The sequence below is a fragment of the Tachyglossus aculeatus genome, chromosome 1 (genome assembly GCF_015852505.1).
Source record: "Tachyglossus aculeatus isolate mTacAcu1 chromosome 1, mTacAcu1.pri, whole genome shotgun sequence".
Lineage (NCBI taxonomy): Eukaryota > Metazoa > Chordata > Mammalia > Monotremata > Tachyglossidae > Tachyglossus > Tachyglossus aculeatus.
In genome coordinates, this window is record NC_052066.1 from 105,799,859 (window position 1) to 105,821,794 (window position 21,936).

The 21,936-nt window shown below is 45.8% G+C and overlaps 1 protein-coding gene across 1 annotated transcript in view; it reads left to right on the plus strand.

Moving 5' to 3' along the window:
* The window catches only part of CFAP61 (cilia and flagella associated protein 61), a 389,026-nt gene that overhangs the window by 57,757 nt on the left and 309,333 nt on the right, over nt 1-21,936 (plus strand). Inside the window, exon 6 of the mRNA XM_038744718.1 lies at nt 14,626-14,758. Within this exon, the coding sequence (XP_038600646.1) occupies nt 14,626-14,758 (133 nt within the window). The remainder of the gene's footprint in view (nt 1-14,625; nt 14,759-21,936) is intronic.

Here is a 21,936-nt window from a genome sequence, read left to right on the forward strand (position 1 = left end):
GCGCTTACTGTGTGCAGAGCACTGTACTAAGCGCTTGGGAATTTATTGAGCCCTTAAAATGTGCACTGTATTAAGAGTTTGGGAGAGTATAATATGAGTTGGTATCAGTCAATTTTGTTTATTGAGCACCTACTGTGCTCAGAGCACCGTACTAAGCGCTTGGGAGGGTACAAAATAACAGAGTCGGTGAACATGTTCCCTGCCCACTACGACCTTCCAGTCTTGAGGGGGAGACAGATATTAAACTAAATTTCAGATAAGGGAAATGGCAGAATATAAGGATATCTACATAAGTGCTGTTGGATTGGGGTGGGTTGAATAGCAAAGTGCTGAAAGGGTACACACTCAAAAGCATAGGTGACACAGAGGGGAGGGCAAATTTGGTGGGAAATGAGGCGGGGGTTTGTCAGGGAAGACTTCTTGGAGGAGATATGATATTAACAGGGCTTTGAAGGTGGGGAGAGTGCTGGTCTGCCAGATAATAATAATAATAATAATAATAATAATAATAATAATAATAATGGTATTTGTTAAGTGCTTACTATGTGCAAAGCACTGGTCTAAACCCTGGGGAGGTTACAAGGTGATCAGGTTGTCCCACGGGGGGCTCACAGTCTTAACCCCCATTTTACAGATGAGGGCACTGAGGCACAGAGAAGCTAAATGACTTGCCCAAAGTCACACAGCTGACAATTGGCCGAGCCGAGATTCGAACCCATGACCTCTGACTCCAAAGCCCAGGCTCTTTTCCACTGAGCCACGCTGCTTCTCGGACAATAATAATGATGGTATTTGTTCAGCACTTACTATGTGCAAAGCACTGTTCTAAACCCTGGCGAGGTTATAAGGTGATCAGGTTGTCCCACGGGGGGCTCACAGCCTTAGTCTATTACTCTATTTATTTATTATTACTCTATTTATTTATTATTACTCTATTTATTTATTTTACTTGTACCTATCTATTCTATTTATTTTATTTTGTTAGTATGTTTGGTTTTGTTCTCTGTCTCCCCCTTCTAGACTGTGAGCCCACTATTGGGTAGGGACCGTCTCTATATGTTGCCAGCTTGTACTTCCCAAGCGCTTAGTACAGTGCTCTGCACACAGTAAGCGCTCAATAAATACGATTGATTGATTGATTGATCCCCATTTTACAGATGAGGGAACCGAGGCCCAGAGAAGCGAAGTGACTTTCCCAAAGTCACACAGCTGACAGCTGGCGGAGCCGGGATTTGAACCCACGGCCTCTGACTCCAAAGCCCAGGCTCTTTCCACTGAGCCACGCTGCTTCTCAGCTATGAGTTCCAGGTCAGCGTTAGGAGGTGGGCAAATAGCAGTAAAACAGATGAGATCGAGGTACAGTGAGTAGGTTGGAGTTAGAGGAGTGAAAGCGCGTGGACTGGGTTGTAGTAGGAGCGTAGCAAGGTAAAGTTGGGAGAGGAGAGCTGATTGAGAGACTTAAAACCGATTATTAGGAGTTTCTGACGAATGAGGAGATGGATCGACAGCCTTCGGAGGTATTTGAGGAGTGGGGAGAAGTGGCCTGTATGGTTTTCCGGAACAAGGATCCAGGCAGCAGAGCGAAGTATCCAACAACCTATCGTTGGTATTTACTGCTTGCCAAATCCAACGGCTCATACTCTGTCCTAATCCTCCTCGACCTCTCAGCTGCCTTTGACACTGTGGCCCACCCCCTTCTCCTCAACACGCTATCTGACCTAGGCTTCACAGACTCCGTCCTCTCCTGGTTCTCCTCTTATCTCTCCGGTCGTTCTTTCTCAGTCTCTTTTGCAGGCTCCTCCTCCCCCTCCCATCCTCTTACTGTGGGGGTTCCCCAAGGTTCAGTGCTTGGTCCCCTTCTGTTCTCAATCTACACTCACTCGCTTGGTGACCTCATTCGCTCCCACGGCTTCAACTATCATCTCTACGCTGATGACACCCAGATCTCCATCTCTGCCCCTGCTCTCTCCCCCTCCCTCCAAGCTCGCATCTCCTCCTGCCTTCAGGACATCTCCATCTGGATGTCCGCCCGCCACCTAAAGCTCAACATGTCGAAGACTGAGCTCCTTGTCTTCCCTCCCAAACCTTGTCCTCTCCCTGACTTTCCCATCTCTGTTGACGGCACTACCATCCTTCCCATCTCACAAGCCCGCAACCTTGGTGTCATCCTCGACTCCGCTCTCTCATTCACCCCTCACATCCAAGCCGTCACCAAAACCTGCCGGTCTCAGCTCCGCAACATTGCCAAGATCCGCCCTTTCCTCTCCATCCAAACTGCTACCCTTCTCGTTCAAGCTCTCATCCTATCCCGTCTGGACTACTGCACCAGCCTTCTCTCTGATCTCCCATCCTCATGTCTCTCTCCACTTCAATCCATACTTCATGCTGCTGCCCGGATTATCTTTGTCCAGAAACGCTCTGGGCATATCACTCCCCTCCTCAAAAACCTCCAATGGCTACCAATCAATCTGCGCATCAGGCAGAAACTCCTCACCCTGGGCTTCAAGGCTGTCCATCCCCTCGCCCCCTCCTACCTCACCTCCCTTCTCTCCTTCTACTGCCCAGCCCGCACCCTCCGCTCCTCCATCGCTGAACTCCTCACCGTACCTCGTTCTCGCCTGTCCCGCCATCGACCCCCGGCCCACGTCATCCCCCGGGCCTGGAATGCCCTCCCTCTGCCCCTCCACCAAGCTAGCTCTCTTCCTCCCTTCAAGGCCCTGCTGAGAGCTCACCTCCACCAGGAAGCCTTCCCAGACTGAGCCCCTTCCTTCCTCTCCCCCTCGTTCCCCTCTCCATCTCCCCATCTTACCTCCTTCCCTTCCCCACAGCACCTGTATATATGTATACATGTTTGTACATATTTATTACTCTATTTATTTATTTATTTATTTATTTTACTTGTACATTTCTATCCTATTTATTTTATTTTGTTGGTATGTTTGATTTTGTTCTCTGTCTCCCCCTTTTAGACTGTGAGCCCACTGTTGGGTAGGGACTGTCTCTATGTGTTGTGAATTTGTACTTCCCAAGCGCTTAGTACAGTGCTCTGCACATAGTAAGCGCTCAATAAATACGATTGATTGATTGAGTGCTTACCCTGTACAAAATACTGTACTAAGTGCTTTAGAGAGGACAATAGAAAAAACGTTGGTAGGCATGATTCCTGTCCTCAAGGAACTTAATGGGGAGACAGACAGTAAAATAAATAAAGGATCAGTGCTTAAGTGCCGTGGGGCTATCAAAAAATACCTGGTATCTGTTAACCACTTACTAGGTGCCAGGCACTGTCCTAAGCACTGGGGTAGGTGCAAGATAATCAGTATGGACATCAGTATGGAGTAGAGAAACAGCAGAGAAGCAGCGTAGCTCAGTGGAAAGAGGCCGGGCTTGGGAGTCAGAAAGTCATGGGTTCTAATCCCGGCTCCACCACTTCTCCGCTGTGTGACCGTGGGCAAGTCACTTAACTTCTCTGAGCTTCAGTTCCCTCACCTGTAAAATGGGGATTAAGACTGTGAGCCCCATGTGGGACAACCTGATCGCCTCGTATCCCCCCACCAGCGCTTAGAATGGTGCTTTGCACAGAGTAAGCGCTTAACAAATGCCATCATTTATTTTTATTCATTTATGGACTAGAGAGGGGAGGGACAGGAGGGAGGGCGAGGAGGCTGATGCAGTAATCAAGGCAGGATATGCTAAGAGCTTGGAACGGCACCGTAGCATTTTGGACGCTGCAGATTCTGGAGATGTCGTGAAGCCAGAACTGAAAGGATTTGGCGACAAACGGTTTGAAAGAGAGAGCTGAGTTGAGGATACTGCTAAGTCTGTGGCACAGGGAGGTTGGTGGTGGTGTCTACAAAGATGGACTATTCCAAGTGTGTCATAATTGTGGTTTTTAATACCTGCGTGTTTTGTTAAGCACTTACTTTATGCCAAGCACTGTACTAAAGTGCTGGGGTACATACAAGGTAATCAGGGCCCATGTGGGGCTCACAATCTAGGACGGAGAACGGTTATTGAATCATCATCATCATCATCATCATCATCAATCGTATTTATTGAGCGCTTACTATATGCAGAACACTGTACTAAGCGCTTGGGAAGTACAAATTGGCAACATATAGAGACAGTCCCTACCCAACAGTGGGCTCACAGTCTAAAAGGGGGAGACAGAGAACAACACCAAACGTAATAACAAAATAAAATAAATAGAATAGATATGTACAAGTAAAATAAATAAATAGGGTAATAAATATGTACAAACATATATACATATATACAGGTGCTGTGGGGAAGGGAAGGAGTTAAGATGGGGGAATGGAGAGGGGGACGAGGGGGAGAGGAAGGAAGGGGCTCAGTCTGGGAAGGCCTCCTGGAGGAGGTGAGCTCTCAGCAGGGCCTTGAAGGGAGGAAGAGAGCTAGCTTGGCGGATGGGCAGAGGGAGGGCATTCCAGGCCCGGGGGAGGACGTGGGCCGGGGGTCGATGGCGGGACAGGCGAGAACGAGGCACGGTGAGGAGGTGAGCGGCAGAGGAGCAGAGGGTGCGGGCGGGGCTGTGGAAGGAGAGAAGGGAGGTGAGGTAGGAGGGGGCGAGGTGATGGACAGCCTTGAAGCCCAGGGTGAGGAGTTTCTGCCTGATGCACAGATTGATTGGTAGCCACTGGAGATTTTTGAGGAGGGGAGTAATATGCCCAGAGCGTTTCTGGACAAAGATAATCCGGGCAGCAGCATGAAGTATGGATTGAAGTGGAGAGAGACACGAGGATGGGAGATCAGAGAGAAGGCTGATGCAGTAGTCCAGACGTGATAGGATGAGAGCTTGAATGAGCAGGGTAGCAGTTTGGATGGAGAGGAAAGGGCGGATCTTGGCAATGTTGCGGAGCTGAGACCGGCAGGTTTTGGTGACGGCTTGGATGTGAGGGGTGAATGAGAGAGCGGAGTCGAGGATGACACCGAGGTTGCGGGCTTGTGAGACGGGAAGGATGGTAGTGCCGTCAACAGAGATGGGAAAGTTAGGGAGAGGACAAGGTTTGGGAGGGAAGACAAGGAGCTCAGTCTTCGACATGTTGAGCTTTAGGTGGTGGGCGGACATCCAGATGGAGATGTCCTGAAGGCAGGAGGAGATGCGAGCCTGGAGGGAGGGGGAGAGAGCAGGGGCAGAGATGTAGATCTGGGTGTCATCAGCGTAGAGATGATAGTTGAAGCCGTGGGAGCGAATGAGGTCACCAAGGGAGTGCGTGTAGATCGAGAACAGAAGGGGACCAAGTACTGAACCTTGGGGAACCCCCACAGTGAGAGGATGGGAGGGGAAGGAGGAGCCTGCAAGAGAGACTGAGAAAGAACGACCGGATAGGTAAGAGGAGAACCAGGAGAGGACGGAGTCTGTGAAGCCAAGGTCAGATAGCGTGTTGAGGAGAAGGGGGTGGTCCACAGTGTCAAAGGCAGCTGAGAGGTCGAGGAGGATTAAGACAGAGTAGGAGCCGTTGGATTTGGCAAGCAGGAGGTCATTGGTGACCTTTGAGAGGGCAGTTTCCGTGGAATGTAGGGGACGGAAGCCAGACTGGAGGCAGTCGAGGAGAGAGGTGTTGTTGAGGAATTCTAGGCAGCGTGTGTAGACAACTCGTTCAAGGAGTTTGGAAAGGAATGGTAGGAGGGATATGGGACGATAACTAGAAGGTGAGGTGGGGTCAAGAGAGGGTTTTTTTAGGATGGGAGAGACATGGGCATGTTTGAAGGCAGAGGGGAAGGAACCAGTGGAGAGTGAGCGGTTGAAGATGGAAGTTAAGGAGGGGAGAAGGGATGGAGCGAGAGATTTCATGAGATGAGAGGGAATGGGGTCAGAAGCACAGGTGGCCGGAGTAGAACTTGAGAGGAGGGAGGAGAGCTCCTCTGAGGATACTGCTGGGAAGGATGGGAGAGTAGCGGAGAGTGTTGAGAGCCGGGGGGTTTGAGAAGCGGGGGAAGTGACTTTGGGGAGGTCGGACCTGATGGATTTAATTTTGTTAATGAAGTAGGAGGCCAGATCGTCCATTTTGCAGGCGATGGAACTGAGGCACAGAGAAGTTAAGAATGATAATAATGATGGCATTTATTAAGCGCTTACTATGTGCAAAGCACTGTTCTAAGCGCTGCGGAGGTTACAAGGTGATCGGGTTGGCCCACGGGGGGGACTCACAGTCTTAATCCCCATTTTCCTGATGAGGGAACTGAGACCCAAAGAAGTGAAGCGACTTGCCCAAAGTCACACGGCTGACAGTTGGCAGAGCCGGAATTTGAACCCATGACCTCTGACTCCAAAGCCCGGGCTCTTTCCACTGAGCCACGCTGCTAAGCGATTTGGCCACTCGTCGCACAGCAGACAAGTGGTGGGGCCAGAAATAGAACCCAGGTCCTATATATATATATTGATGTCTGTTTACTTGCACTGATGTCTGTCTACCCCCCATCTAGATTGTGGGCAGGGATTGTCTCTTTATTGCTTAGTACTTCCCAAGTGCTTAGTACAGTGCTCTGCACACAGTAAGAGCTCAATAAATACGATTGATTGATTGATTGATTAGTACAGTGGTCTGCACATTGTAAGCGCTCAATAAATACGACTGAATGAAATGAATGAAAGAATGAATGCTCCCAGGCCCGTGCTCTTTCCACTGGTCCATGCTGCTTCTCTAAGTTCAAAAGTACAATAGTACAATGCTCCGCTCACAGTACGCCTCAAATACTATTGATCGAGTGATTGCTTGACTTATATTTTGATCTACTTTCATCTCCTAACTATTTTAAATCAATTATATGCGCTCATCTCCCCCCATAAATGGTAAACTCTTCCAACACAGGGATTGCATCATACTCCTTTTCTCTTTGTTGTTTGAGAGGCCAGTGATTAATTAATTAATTAATGATGGCATTTATTAAGCGCTTACTACACGCAAAGCACTGTTCTAAGCGCTGGGGAGGTTACAAGGTGATCAGGTTGTCCCCCGGGGGGCTCACAGTCTTCATCCCCATTTTCCAGATGAGGGAACTGAGGCCCAGAGAAGTGAAGTGACTTGCCCAAAGTCACACAGCTGACAAGTGGTGGAGCCGGGATTTGAACCTATGACCTCTGACCTCTGACTCCAAAGCCCGGGCTCTTTCCACTGAGCCATGCTGCTTCTCTCCTTGTGGGCAGTAAATATGTCATTTGCTCATTTTGTACTTCCCAAGTGTTTAGTGGTCACTCCATACCTACAATTGCTGCTACTACCACCTGACCACATGTTTTGTTTTGTTGTCTGTCTCCTCCTTCTAGACTGTGAGCCCGTTGTCGGGTAGGGATAGTCTCTATACGTTGCCAGCTTGTACTTCCCAACCGCTTAGTACAGTGTTCTGTACACAGTAAGCGCTCAATAAATACGATTGAATGAATGAATGAATGAATGTATACCACCACTACTGTGGCTGCCTCTGCTGCCGTTACTACCGCTCCTCCTCCTCCTAGTAGCACTGAGACAGAAAAATTACGAGGGGGCACCGAGGGAAAGATGAATACTTCTTCTGCAGACATGTTGAGTTTTATCGCTGGCAGGACATGGGATTGAGGTTGAACCGGAGGAAAGAGGTGATTCAGTATGACCGACGTGAGGTCATGGATGAAAAGTTGATTTGGGAGAAGTCTACATGAAAGTCTTGCTTCCTCCTGTCTTATGCTGTCGAGTCGTCTCCGACCCGTAGCGCAACCATGGGCACCTCTCTCCCAGAACGCCCCGCTCTCCATCTGCGATCATTCTGGTAGTGGATCCAGGAAATTTTCTTGGTAAAAATACGGAAGCGGTTTACCATCATCAATCGTATTTATTGAGCGCTTACTATGTGCAGAGCACTGTACTAAGCGCTTGGGAAGTACAAATTGGCAACATATAGAGACGGTCCCTACCCAACAGTGGGCTCACAGTCTAGAAGGGGGAGACAGACAACAAAACAAAACATGTGGACAGGTGTCAAGTCGTCAGAATAAATAGAAGTAAAGCTAGATGCACATCATTAACAAAATCAATCTGTTTATACCTTCCAAAGCCATTAAAACAGAGCACTGCACTTAGAAGGTACTCAGTAAATACAGTTACTACTGCTACTAATACTACCGCTACTACAACTGTCTCCTCAGCCTCAACTTCTCCTCTGCCTTACAATCTCACATCTCCTCCTATCTCCGGGACACCTTGACCCGGAGGACCCCCGGCACCTTAGATCCAATACGCCCCAAACTGAGCACTTCTAACTCACCCTTCTCTTCTTTCTCATCAAGTACAAGTAATCTCGATTGTGATGAGACTCCTCCAGGAGGCCTCCTCCTCCAGGAGGCCTTCCCAGACTGAGCCCCTTCCTTCCTCTCCCCCTCGTCCCCCTCTCCATCCGCCCCATCTTACCTCCTTCCCTTCCCCACAGCACCTGTATATATGTATATATATGTATATATGTTTGTACATATTTCTCTGTTTATTTATTTATTTATTTTACTTGTACATATCTATTCTATTTATTTTATTTTGTTAGTATCTTTGGTTTTGTTCTCTGTCTCCCCCTTTTAGACTGTGAGCCCACTGTTGGGTAGGGACTTTCCCTTCCACACGGTAAGCTCGAGTCTCCACCCTCGACTCTCTCCCATGCAGCTGCTGCCCGGCACAGGGGAGTTTTGACTTGTAGCCATTGCCTGCCACTCGCTAGCCACTGCCCAAACTAGGAATGGAATGGGCAGGCCTCTGCTTGACTCTCCCTCCCATAGCCGGGACAGGTAGAGGACGGGAAACTCTCCCCGTGCAACCCTGAGAGGGGACTATATAAAAGTAGTATCAGTCAATCAATCACTGGTATTCATTGAGCACTTACTCAATCAATCAATCAATCAATCAATCATATTTATTGAGCGCTTACTGTGTGCAGAGCACTGTACTAAGCGCTTGGGAATTCCAAGTTGGCAACATATAGAGACAGTCCCTACCCAACAGTGGGCTCACAGTCTAGAAGGGGGAGAATGCAGAACACTGTACTGAACAAGTGGGAAAGTAGAGTACAGTAATAATAATGATGGCATTTATTAAGTGCTTACTATGTGCAAAGCACTGTTCTAAGCGCTGGGGAGGTTACAAGGTGATCCGGTTGTCCCACGGGGGGCTCACAGTCTTAATCCCCATTTTCCAGCTGAGGGAACTGAGGCCCAGAGAAGTGAAGTGACCTGCCCAAAGTCACGCAGCTGACAAGCGCAGCTGACAGTCTAAAAGTGACACACTTTTAGACTGTGAGCCCACTGTTGGGTAGGGGCTGTCTCTATATGTTGCCAATTTGTACTTCCCAAGCGCTTAGTACAGTGCTCTGCACATAGTAAGCGCTCAATAAATACGATTGATGATGATGATGAAGTGGCGGAGCTGGGATTTGAACCCGTGACGTCTGACTCGAAAGCCCGGGCTCTATCCACTGAGCCACGTTGGCAGATGTGATACCTGCCCACCAGGAGTTTACAGTCTATGGCTGAAAATACGTGAATGGTTGAGTTTCTGGGAGAGTGAGGTTTGGCTGTTGTATCAGCCTCCTTGCTTGTGTCTGTACCTTCATACTCGCCCCATTGTAGTCCATGCCTTGTGGAAGCAGCATGGCTTAGTGGAAAGATCACAGGCTTGGGAGTCAGAGGACATGGGTTCTAATCCCGGTTCTGCTGTGTGACCTTGGGCAAGCCACTTCACATCTCTGGGCCTCAGTTATTTCATCTGAAAAATGGGGATGAAGACTGTGAGCCCCCCAGGGGACAAGCTGATTACCTCGTAATAATAATAATAATCATAATAATGGCACTTATTAAGCGCTTACTATGTGCCAAGCACTGTTCTAAGCACTAGGGGGGGATACAAGGTGATCAGGTTGTCCCACGTGGGGCTCACAGTCTTAATCCCCATTTTACAGATGAGGTAACTGAGGCACAGAGAAGTGAAATGACTTGCCCAAAGTCACACAGCTGACAATTGGCAGAGCCGGGATTTGAACCCATGACTTCTGACTCCAAAGCCCGGGCTCTTTCCACTGAGCCGCGCTGCTTCTTCTGCTTCTCGTACCTACCCCAGTGCTTAGAAAAGTGCTTGTCACATAGTAAGCACTTCACAAATACCATTATTATTATTATTATTGTTATGATTGTTAATCTTCCTGAAACTTCAGTCGGCAGACATCTCTCCATCCTCAAAACCCTCCATTGGTTTCCCATCTCCCTCGGCATCAAACAATAAAATTCCTTACCATTCATTCGATCATATTTATTGAGCGCTTACTGTGTGCAGAGCACTGTACTAAGCACTTGGGAAGTACAAGTTGGCAACATATAGAGACGGTCCCTACCCAACAACGGGCTCACAGTCTAGAACACCGGCTCACAGTCACCATCAACTTCAAGGCACTCTGTCACTCTCTCCATCTCACACATTGGCTAATCTTACCTGCTTTTTCCCCAGCTCACATTTTTCGCTCCTCCCAAGATCACCTCATCACTGTACTCAGCTCATAAGAATCATGGTTATTTGTTAAATCCTTATTCTGTGCCAAAAACTGTGCTAAGGACTAGGGTGGATATAAAATAATCCAGTTGGGCACAATCTTTGTCCCATAGCGGGCTCACTGTCTAAGACGAAGAGAGAAGAGCTATTTTATCTCCACTTCCCAGAAAAGGAACCTGAGGCACAGAGAAGTGAAGTGACTTGTCCAAGGTCGTACAGCAGGCAAGTGATACAGTTGGGATTAGTACAGTGCTCTGCACACGGTAAGCGCTCAATAAATACGATTGAATGAATGATTAGAACCCATTTCTAGTGCCTCCCAATCATATGGTCTTTACACTAGGCTACAGTGCTCTACTCGCTTCTGGTCCCTCGATCTTGCCATCTTCCTGACCTGGGACTCCCTTCCCCCACAAATCCTCCAGGCCTCAGCTTTCCCCACTGCCAAATCCCTCGTAAAATCCCACTCCTTTATTAAGCAATACTCCAAGTACTCACACCCTGACAAGCATCAGTCCAACAGCCGTCTCTAACACTTCCATCTCCATTCATACCCTCAACATATGTGTATTCGTGTATAGTTAGATTGGATTTTCAATTTGTTTATTTTGAGTTCACTGTAAGTACTTCTCGCTTCTCTCCCCCAATAGAATGAAACCTTCTAGTGGGCAGGGATCATTAATTCAATCAGATTTATTGAGCACCCACTGGGTGCAAAGCACTGTAAGCACAATATTACAACAGACACATCCCTTCCCACAACAAGCTCACAGTCTAGAAATCATCCAGGATCATGTCTTTCACTTCTGTTTATACCTTCCAAAGCCATTAAAACAGAGCATTGCACTTAGAAGGTACTCAGTAAATACAATTACTACTGCTACTAATACTACCGCTACTACAACTGTCTCCTCAGCCTCAACTTCTCCTCTGCCTTACAATCTCACATCTCCTATCTCTGGGACATCTTGACCCGGAGGACCCCCGCCACCTTAGATCCAGTACGCCCCAAACTGAGCACTTCTAACTCACCCTTCTCTTCTTTCTCATCAATCAATCAATCAATCAATCGTATTTATTGAGCACTTACTGTGTGCAGAGCACTGTACTAGGCGCTTGGGAAGTACAAGTTGGCAACGTATAGAGACAGTCACTACCCAACAGTGGACTCACAGTCTAAAAGGGGGAGACAGAGAACAAAACCAAACATACTAACAAAATAAAATAAATAGAATAGATATGTACAAGTAAAATAAATAAATAAATAGAGCAATAAATATGTACAAACATATATACATATATACAGGTGCTGTGGGGAAGGGAAGGAGGTAAGATGGGGGGATGGAGAAGGGGACGAGGGGGAGAGGAAGGAAGGGGCTCAGTCTGGGAAGGCCTCCTCGAGGAGGAGGCCTCCTGGAGGAGTCTCATCACAATCGAGATAATAATAATAATAATAATGATGGTATTTGTTAAGCGCTTACTATGTGCAAAGGACTGTTCTAAACGCTGGGGAGGTTACAAGGTGATGAGGTTGTCCCACGGGGCGCTCACAGTCTTAATCCCCATTTGACAGATGAGGTAACTGAGGCCCAGAGAAGTGAAGTGACTTGCCCAAAGTCACCCAGCTGACAGTTGGCGGAGCCGGGATTTGAACCAATGACCTCTGACTCCAAAGCCCGGGCTCTTTCCACTGAGCCACGTTTGGTGTCACCTCTGACCTCTCCCTGTCATTTACCTCCCTCGTTAGGCATCGGGGATGGCCTCTTGAAGGAGACGTGCCTTCAGTAAGGCTTTGAAGGTGGGGAGATTAATTGTCAGTCAGATATGAAGAAGGAGAGCGTTTCAGGTCAGAAACAGGACGTGGGCAAACGGTCGGTGATGAGCTGGGGTATAATGAATAGGTTTGCGTTAGGGGAGTGAAGTATGCAGGTTGGGTTGTAATAAGAGATCAGGGAGGGGGCAAGGTGGTTGAATTCTTTAAGGCCAGTGGTAAGGAGTTTCTCTTTGATGCAGAGGTGGATGGGCAACCATTGGAGGTTCTCGAGGAGTGGGGTAGCATGGACTGAACTATTTTGTAGAAAAATGATCCTGGCAGCAAAGTGAAGTAAGCACTGGAGTGGGGGGAGACATCAGCAAGGAGGTTGATGCAGTGGTCAAGGCAGGATAGGATAAGTGCTTGGATTACCGTGGTAATGGTTCAAATGGAGAGGAAAGGACAGATTTTGGCAATGTTGGGAAGGTTGAGCTGACAGGATTTGGTGACAGACTGAAGCACGGGGGTGGATAGAATAATAATAATAATTTTAGTATTTGTTAAGCGCTTACTATGTGCCAAGCACTGTTCTATGCGCTGGGGTAGATACAAGGTAATCAGGTTGTCCTACCTGGGGCTCACAGTCTTAATCCCCATTTTACAGATGAGGGAACTGAGGCACCGAGAAGTGAAGTGACTTGCCCCAGGTCACACAGCTGACAAGTGGCGGATGCGGGATATGAACCCACGACCTCTGATCCCCAAGCTCTGGCTCTGAGCCACGATAGAAGATAATTACGTCCCACATGGGGCTGACAGTCTAAGTAGAAGAGAGAACAGGCATCGGATCCCCATTTTGAAGCCGATGAGAGAAGGGAGGCACGGAGAAGTTAAGTGACTTGTCGAGTTCATAGAGCAGACAAGTGGCCGAAGCAGAGTTTGAACCCAGGTCTTGTGATTCCCAGGACTGTGCTATTTCCACTAGGACTCTGCTGCTTCTCGATCATCCCCTCCTCAAACATCTCCAGTGGCTCTCCATTTCTCTCTGCATTCAACAACAATTCATAACCATTAGCTCTTCCTGGTATAATCTTCTTACCTTGCCAGTCTCTTCTCCCGCTCTACCCTTGCTCTCCTCTTCCTCCTTAACAAAATTCCTAGCCATACATCTCTTGAGATGGTCGATCTGCAACCTATTGTCAAATCCTTCCCCCATGTAGAACTCCCCTGCTCTCCCTCAAATCCACCAATCCACAACCCTCCCCATTTTCAAAGCCTTCCAAAGAAGCCACTACCTTTTCCCAGAGACATTCCCTAATTGAAACTCTCCTCCCAGATCATGCACTCCTATCTGCCATTTTAGCATTCATCAGAGAGAAAAACAGAGGGGAATAGCTTAGTACAGTGCTCTGCACACAGTAAGCACTCAATAAATACGACAATGAATGAATTGAGAGTGTCGAAAGATGTGCTCTTTTGGGCGTTTCTGCCACAGAGTGGCCTAGTAGAAAAAGCATGGAACTGGTTTGAATCTCAGCTTCAATCAATCAATCAATCAATCAATCGTATTTATTGAGCGCTTACTATGTGCAGAGCACTGTACTAAGCGCTTGGGAAGTACAAATTGGCATCACATAGAGACAGTCCCTACCCAACAGTGGGCTCACAGTCTAAAAGGGGGAGACAGAGAACAGAACCAAACATACCAACAAAATAAAATAAGTAGGATAGAAATGTACAAGTAAAATAAATAAATAAATAGATAAATAGAGTAATAAATATGTACAACCATATATACATATATACAGGTGCTGTGGGGAAGGGAAGGAGGTAAGACGGGAGGATGGAGAGGGGGACGAGGGGGAAGGGGGAGCTTCCACCTCTGGAAGCTCATACAACCTTGAGCAACTTACTAACCTCTCTGGGTCTCTGTTTCCTCATCTGTAAAATGGGGTTAAGGTAGATTGGCAGCCCAAATTAGGCTAGGGATTGCTTCTGAACTCATAACCTTATATCTACCTCAGTCCTTAGCACACAGTGAGCACCTAGAAATGCCATTTAAAATCTTACGATTGGCTGAACTCCAATGATTCCCGTTAATCAACAGCCGGTTCTTTTCAGATCTCAATCTCTAAGGGATTTTGCTATTTGTAGACTTCATACAGATTCTGGGCTCCTTCCGACAGCCAGAGCTAACTAGAAAACGTTTCCTACCTCTCTGTTCTCCTTTATCAAGTGCTCTGGGTGCGTTCCCGCCCGAGGACACCCACAGCCGCCAATTCTTCCCCAGCGTTGGGCCGAGAAGGAGGCGGGGAAAGGTTATGCTGAAACCGAATGTGGTCCATTTTACAGGTTGGAAGATTATGATGATCTCATGCCTATCTTCACGCTTTACGACACCACTCTGCGGGAAATCTACGGAGAGTACTTCCTCGCTCAACTTATAGACGCTCAGGATGAAGAAAATCACACCGTCGTGTGTGAGGTCAGTGGTTATTTGTCTGTAGTATGTTCGTGATAGGAGTATGGCTGAAACGCAGCCCAGGAGCAGGGGGAGGTGGTTAGAGCTAAGCAAACAGTGGCCTCCCAGCTTGTTCTAGTACAGAAGGGTACCATCATCATCATCAATCGTATTTATTGAGCGCTTACTATGTGCAGAGCACTGTACTAAGCGCTTGGGAAGTACAAATTGGCAACATATAGAGACAGTCCCTACCCAACAGTGGGCTCACAGTCTAAAAGGGTGACTACAATAAGAGACTCTACAGTACCACTACAATAACAGACTCCTTTAAGCACTTAGTACAGTGTCTGGCACATAGCACATAGCACGCGCTTCACAAATACCATTAACATTATTATTACTTGAGGATGAATAGGAAATGGCGAAGAAATCACTTTCAGAAAGCGATGCCCTCCTCGCTCTATAGATTTTGAGTGGATGAACTGTCATGTGATTGTTTATTGTTATATTGTACTCTGCCAAGCGCTTAGTACAGTGCTCTGCACACAGTAAGTGCTCAATAAATATGATTGACTGATTATCGGGAGCCTTCAGAGGTTAGTCTTTAGCAATGTTTGAGAATAAATGGAGGCAGGAGAATGAAACCCAAATTTGGAAGCAAGAATTCTGTTTATATTTTACGAGGAAAATATCATTATTTGGAAGGCTATAGGAAGAGAGCGTCAATGGTATGTGAGCATTTACTATGTGCAGAACACTGTGTGAAGTGCTTGGGAGAGTATAGTACAACTGAGTTGATAGGGATGACTAGCCTGAAAAATGTACTGTTGCTAATGGAGTAATCAGGTTCTTGTTTAAATCAATGCTTCTCCTGTAACATAAGAATGATTTCAGTGAAAAGTGTATACAGGATTATGGAGAAGTCACCACAAATTAGACTTTTGTCTCCAAGAATGTTTTGCGTTCATTTTGAAGCGGTGGAGATTTACCAATTTGCTATGAAGTTTGATTTCCTTATACAATATGCATTTCATTTTTTGAGGGCCTCAAGAAGTACTCTAAATACGCCTTACAGAACTTGGAGCTAGACATCTTCTGGGTTGGTTTACAGAGCCCAAGGGATATCCTAGTTCCTGCTCGAGCAGCCGCAGTTACTCTCCTGGGATGCTTTAGTAGAAAAAGATTTAGCTTACGTCTACTACAGCATGGAGAGTCTTCATTTATCCTGGTTTAACTTGGCCGGGTTCAGTTTCGGGAACCTGTCCCAGAAATTGCCTTAAAAATTCTAGAATTGTCCCAAACTCCAAGCCCTGCTCAGATGCTCATAATCCTAGCAAACGTTTCGGGGTATCGTGGTCCCTGAACACCTGAGAAGCAGCATGCGTAGTGGAAAGAGCCTGGGCCTCGGAGTCAGAAGGTCATGGGTTTTAAACCCATCTCTCTCTCCCCTCCCCACCTCATCCCCCTCTCCATCCCCCCATCTTACCTCCTTCCCTTCCCCACATCACCTGTATATATGTATATATGTTTGTACATATTTATTACTCTATTTATTTATTTATTTTATTTGTATCTATCTATTCTATTTATTTTATTTTGTTAGTGTGTTTGGTTTTGTTCTCTGTCTCCCCCTTCTAGACTGTGAGCCCACTGTTGGGTAGGGACTGTCTCTATATGTTGCCAGCTTGTACTTCCCAAGCACTTAGTACAGTGCTCTGCACACAGTAAGCGCTCAGTAAATACGATTGATTGATTGATTGATCTCTGCCCTTGTCTGTCATGTGACCTTGGGCAAGTCCCTTCATGTCCTCTGTGCCTCAGTTACCGCATCTGTAAATGGGAATTAAGACTGTGAGCCCCACATGGGACAGGGACTGTGTCCAACCCAATTTGTACATATTTATTACTTTTGTACATATTGATTACTTTTGTACATATTTATTACTCTATTTATTTATTTATTTTACTGGTACATATCTATTCTATTTATTTTATTTTGTTAGTATGTTTGGTTTCGTTCTCTGTCTCCCCCTTCTAGACTGTGAGCCCACTGTTGGGTAGGGACTGTCTCTATATGTTGCCAACTTGTACTTCCCAAGCACTTAGTACAGTGCTCTGCACACAGTAAGCGCTCAATAAATATGATTGATTGATTGATTGATTTGCTGTGTACACCCCCAGTGCTTAAAAAAGTGCCTAGCACATAGTAAGCACTTAATAAATACCATCATCATCATCACATGCTGGATTTCTAATCTGCTGAGCCCTCCCTATGTGTAAGTCTACACTTTTCTTCTAAGCCTCCCCTTCCCTCGTTCGGTGGCTAAGATGAGATATGAGCGTGGCTCAGTGGAAAGAGCACGGGCTTTGGAGTCAGTGGTCATGGGTTCAAATCCCGGCTCTGCCAATTGTCAGCTGTGTAACCTTGGGCAAGTCACTTAACTTCTCTGGGCCTCAGTTCCCTCATCTGTAAAATGGGGATTGACTGTGAGCCCCCCGTAGGACAACCTGATCACCTTGTATCCCCCCTGCGCTTAGAACAGTGCTTTCTTTGGACACAGTAAGCGCTTAATAAATGTCATTATTATTATTATTATTATTATATCAGCATTCTAATGGCTTCCTACATGCCAAAAGGCGGTTAAACACAGAGGTAGATTCACATATCAGACCTGACATAGTCCCTGTCCCACAAGGGTCTCACAGTCTAAGAAGCAGGGAGAGTTCGAAGGAAGAAACAGCAGCACAGAGAGGTGAAGTGATTTGCCTGTGTCTCCTGTTTCCCAGGCCGGAGCTGTTTCCGCTAGGCTAGACTGCATCCTAGTTTTTCCTTTTAATGTTATGGGCCATCTAAAAATGTTCCAAATGGCTCCTTAGTGACCTGAAAGAGTTGGTGAGCCATTTAAGCCCCTAAATACTCAGAAGAGAGGTCTTTCCAGCAGGAAACGCTGTATGGCCACTCCCGATTGGAATTTGTGGCTGAGGTGATAATAATAGTAATAATGGTATTTGTTAAGTGCTTACAATGTGCCAAGCACCGTTCTGAGCCCTAGGGTAAATACAAGATAATCAGGTTGTCCCACAGTCTTAATCCCCATTTTTACAGATGAGGGAACTGAGGCCCAGAGAAGTTAAGTGGCTTGCCCAAAGTCACACAGCTGACAAGTGGGGGAGCGGGGATTGGAACCCATGACCTCTGACTCCCCAAACCCCTGCTCTTTCTACTAAGCCAGGCTGCTTCCAGGCAGCTTCACAAGGTGGTGGGATGGTCTTGTGATTAAAGCCACCAGTGAATGAGGCCAGAATTCGTGGTTCAGACAGAGTAGTTCCCAGTCAGTGTTTTCCCAGTCAGTGTTGGGTCCCCTATAATCTCAGTGAGTGGATACCCTGCAGTAAACATCCCAACTACTAGAATTCTTCAAGATGATCTCAAATTCTTCCCAACAATGAAGGAAAATATTTTCTGAGGCTTGGCATAAACAGAAGATTTTTCTAAACTATTATTATTATTATGGTATTTGTTAAGTGCTTACTATGTGTCAAACACTGTTCTAAGCGCTGGGGTAGACGCGCGTTAATCAGGTTGGACATGGTCTGTCCCACCTGGGGCTCATAACAGTGTACTAAATGTAAGAACAGACATGGCCTCTGTCCTCAAGAGCTTACGGTCTAATAAGAAAGATGGAAAAAAAAAACCCGGACATTCAACACATCTAGTCTAGTCCCCTTCTACACCGTGATCCTGTTGTTGGGTAGGGACCGTCTCTATGTGTTGCTGACTTATGTATATATGATTGTACATATTTATTACTCTATTTATTTATTTTACTTGTACATATCTATTCTATTTATTTTATTTTGTTAATATGTTTGGTTTTGTTCTCTGTCTCCCCCTTCTAGACTGTGAGCCCACTGTTGGGTAGGGACCGTCCCTATATGTTGCCAACTTGGACTTCCCAAGCGCTTAGTACAGTGCTCTGCTCACAGTAAGCACTCAATAAATACGATTGATTGATTGATTGATTGACTTGTACTTCCCAAGAGCTTAGTACGGTGCTCTGCGCACAGTAAGCGCTCAATAAATATGGTTGAATGAATGAATGAATGAACATATACTTATGAATACAGTAGTTACATGAAGGAAGTAAATGGAATAGATTATACGATTGTACTGGCTCACAAAAGAATACATGGGAAAAGTTATGGGAAGAGATGGTTCTGTGTTGTGACAAATAATAATAATAATGGTATTTGTTAAGCGCTTACTATGTGTCAAGCACTGTTCTAAACGCTGGGAGTGATACATGTGCATGAATGTCCTTCTCTCCCCACCCCCATGGGTATGCCTATGTTTTATGTCATCCTAGCATTCTTTGAAGTATTTATGCCCACATTAAACTGGGGGCAGAACATGTGGTTGACCTGTATATATGTATATATGTTTGTACATATTTATTACTCTATTTATTTATTTATTTATTTTATTTGGTTAGTATGTTTGGTTTTGTTCTCTGTCTCCCCCTTTTAGACTGTGAGCCCACTGTTGGGTAGGGACTGTCTCTATATGTTGCCAATTTGTACTTCCCAAGTGCTTAGTACAGTGCTCTGCACATAGTAAGCGCTCAATAAATACGATTGATTGATTGATTGATTGGAGAAACCTAGATCTGTGATTGTGATAGCAAAAGATTTTCCTCATTTTAATAATAATAATGGCATTTATTAAGCATGTACTATGTGCAAAGCACTGTTCTAAACGCTGGGGAGGTTACAAGGTGATCAGGTTATCCCATGGTGGGGCTTACAGTCTTAATTCCCATTTTACAGATGAGATTAACCGGGGCCCAGAGAAGTGACTTGCCCCAAGTCACACAGCTGACAAGTGGCGGAGCCGGGATTTGAACCCATGACCTCTGACTCCAAAGCCCGGGCTCTTTCCATCGAGCCACGCTGCTTTTAATGCGAATAGGCGATCTCTACCATTAAAATTAGCTGGTGACCGTAACAAGCCATCAGTATAATCGCACATTTCTAACCACAGTCTGATCGCTAATCCATTCTTGCCATGCACTTACTTGCTCAGTATGAAGGCAGAAAAAGATATTTCGGGCCATGACAGTTTAGGCTCACCGGTACAGTGGTGGATTGGAAAGACACCTCCATGTGAACCAAGATAGATGCCAATTTTCCCTGCTGAGAATGAAGCTGGCAACCTCTTTCTGCACATATGGTGGATGGATTGGTTAATCAGCTTCTGCTGAGCCTTGGTCCTAAAATTACAGAGCGGCCAGACAACTGCGGGGATTCTGCTTTTGTTCACGGATGCAAACCGGGCAAACAATCACTTGTTATTTGGAAGTAAATTTAAATGTTTATTTTGGATTTTTATTAAAGTGGCCAATGGCTTTGAAGAGCAGCTGTGTAAATCTAGGCTTTTAGAGCTAGTATCCATTTTTTGGAATGGAAAAACCGTATACTTAGAGGGGGAGTACTTTTTATTTCATGATGGGTTTCGGCATCGGAGTCAAAATAATGGTATTTCATCATGTTTATTATTTTAATTCATTCATTCATTCAATCGTATTTATTGAGCGCTTACTGTGTGCAGAAAACTTTACTAAGCACTTGGGAAGTCCAAGTTGGCAACATATAGAGACGGTCCCTACCCAGCAACGGGCTCACAGATCGAGAGCCATATTTTTAATGCTTAATTATTGCTCCCCCCCCTTACTCTATTAATGTTGCATTATATGAACATTTCTGCCTCACTAGTGCAAGATCCTTGCCATTTTGCTATGATGACAGTCATTTACGGAAAAATATGGTGCTTTTAGACGGTTCCAAAATCTCAGAATTATTGATTGCCTGTAATTACCACCATCTTTGAGTTCCCCCTCTTCCCGAGGAGAATGGTCTTAGGTGGGCCGAAGGAAAATGGAGACTCATGGCTGAGAATCAATCAATCAATAAATCGTATTTATTGAGCGCTTACTGTGTGCAGAGCACTGTACTAAGCGCTTGGGAAGTACAAGTCGGCAACACATAGAGACGGTCCCTACCCAACAGCGGGCTCACAGTCTAGAAAGGCACAGAAGGCACAGAAGAGCTGTGTTTATTAGTTTCTAATAATCTCAGATAAAGTCAGTCCCCAGGTTTGGTTTAAAAGCCATTTAAGGATCAACAGAAATTACTCTTCAGTGGGAAATCTAAAACTCCTTATGTCCTGGACACTGATTTTCTTTCATTTTCCATTTCTTTCTTACAAAAAAGAATGATGTTCACATCCTTCAAACAGATGCGAATATGCAATTATACTCATTTTGATCTTTCATTCATTCAATCGTATTTATTGAGCGCTTACTGTGTGCAGAGCACTGTACTGAGCACTTGGGAAGTACAAGTTGGCAACATATAATAATAATAATAATGGCATTTGTTAAGCGCTTACTATGTGCAAAGCACTGTTCTAAGCGCTGGACATATAGAGACGGTCCCTACCCAACAACGGGCTAACAGTCTAGAAATGGGCTCAGAGATCGAGAGCCATGTTTTTAATGCTTAATTATTGCTTTCATTATGGAATTTAGTAACAGCACTGTTATAGTTTAACACTAAATGATCTCTTCTTCATAGTAATTCGTATGAGGTCAAAACCGCTGCCGTTGGGGGATCGGAAAAGCTGAACTGCAAATGAGCGACGGCCTTTTCAGAGCCCCAGCATGGTGGAGGCGAAGGGACTTTCTCAGAGCCCGGCCTGGGAAATTAGACAAGGCCCATGGGCATGTTAAGGCTAGGCTAAAGGACAATTACATTCTGGGAAACGGGAAATGAAATCAAAACAGAAACTATGACTCACATTTTTAGAACCGAGCTTCTTCCCCACCACCCTTTTGCCTCCACTTTGGCAGTCCATAATTAATAATAACAATAATAGCTTAGACTCTGAGCCCACTATTGGGTAGGGACCGTCTCTATATGTTGCCAACTTGTACTTCCCAAGCGCTTAGTCCAGTGCTCTGCACACAGTAAGCGCTCAATAAATACGATTGAATAAATGAATGACACATTCATTTATTAGTAAGTTTATTTTTATATCGTACTCTCCCAAGTGCTTAGTACAGTGCACTGCACACAGTAAGCGCTCAATAAATACGATAGACTGAATGACTTGAGCTGTCCTTTGGAATCCTACGATGATA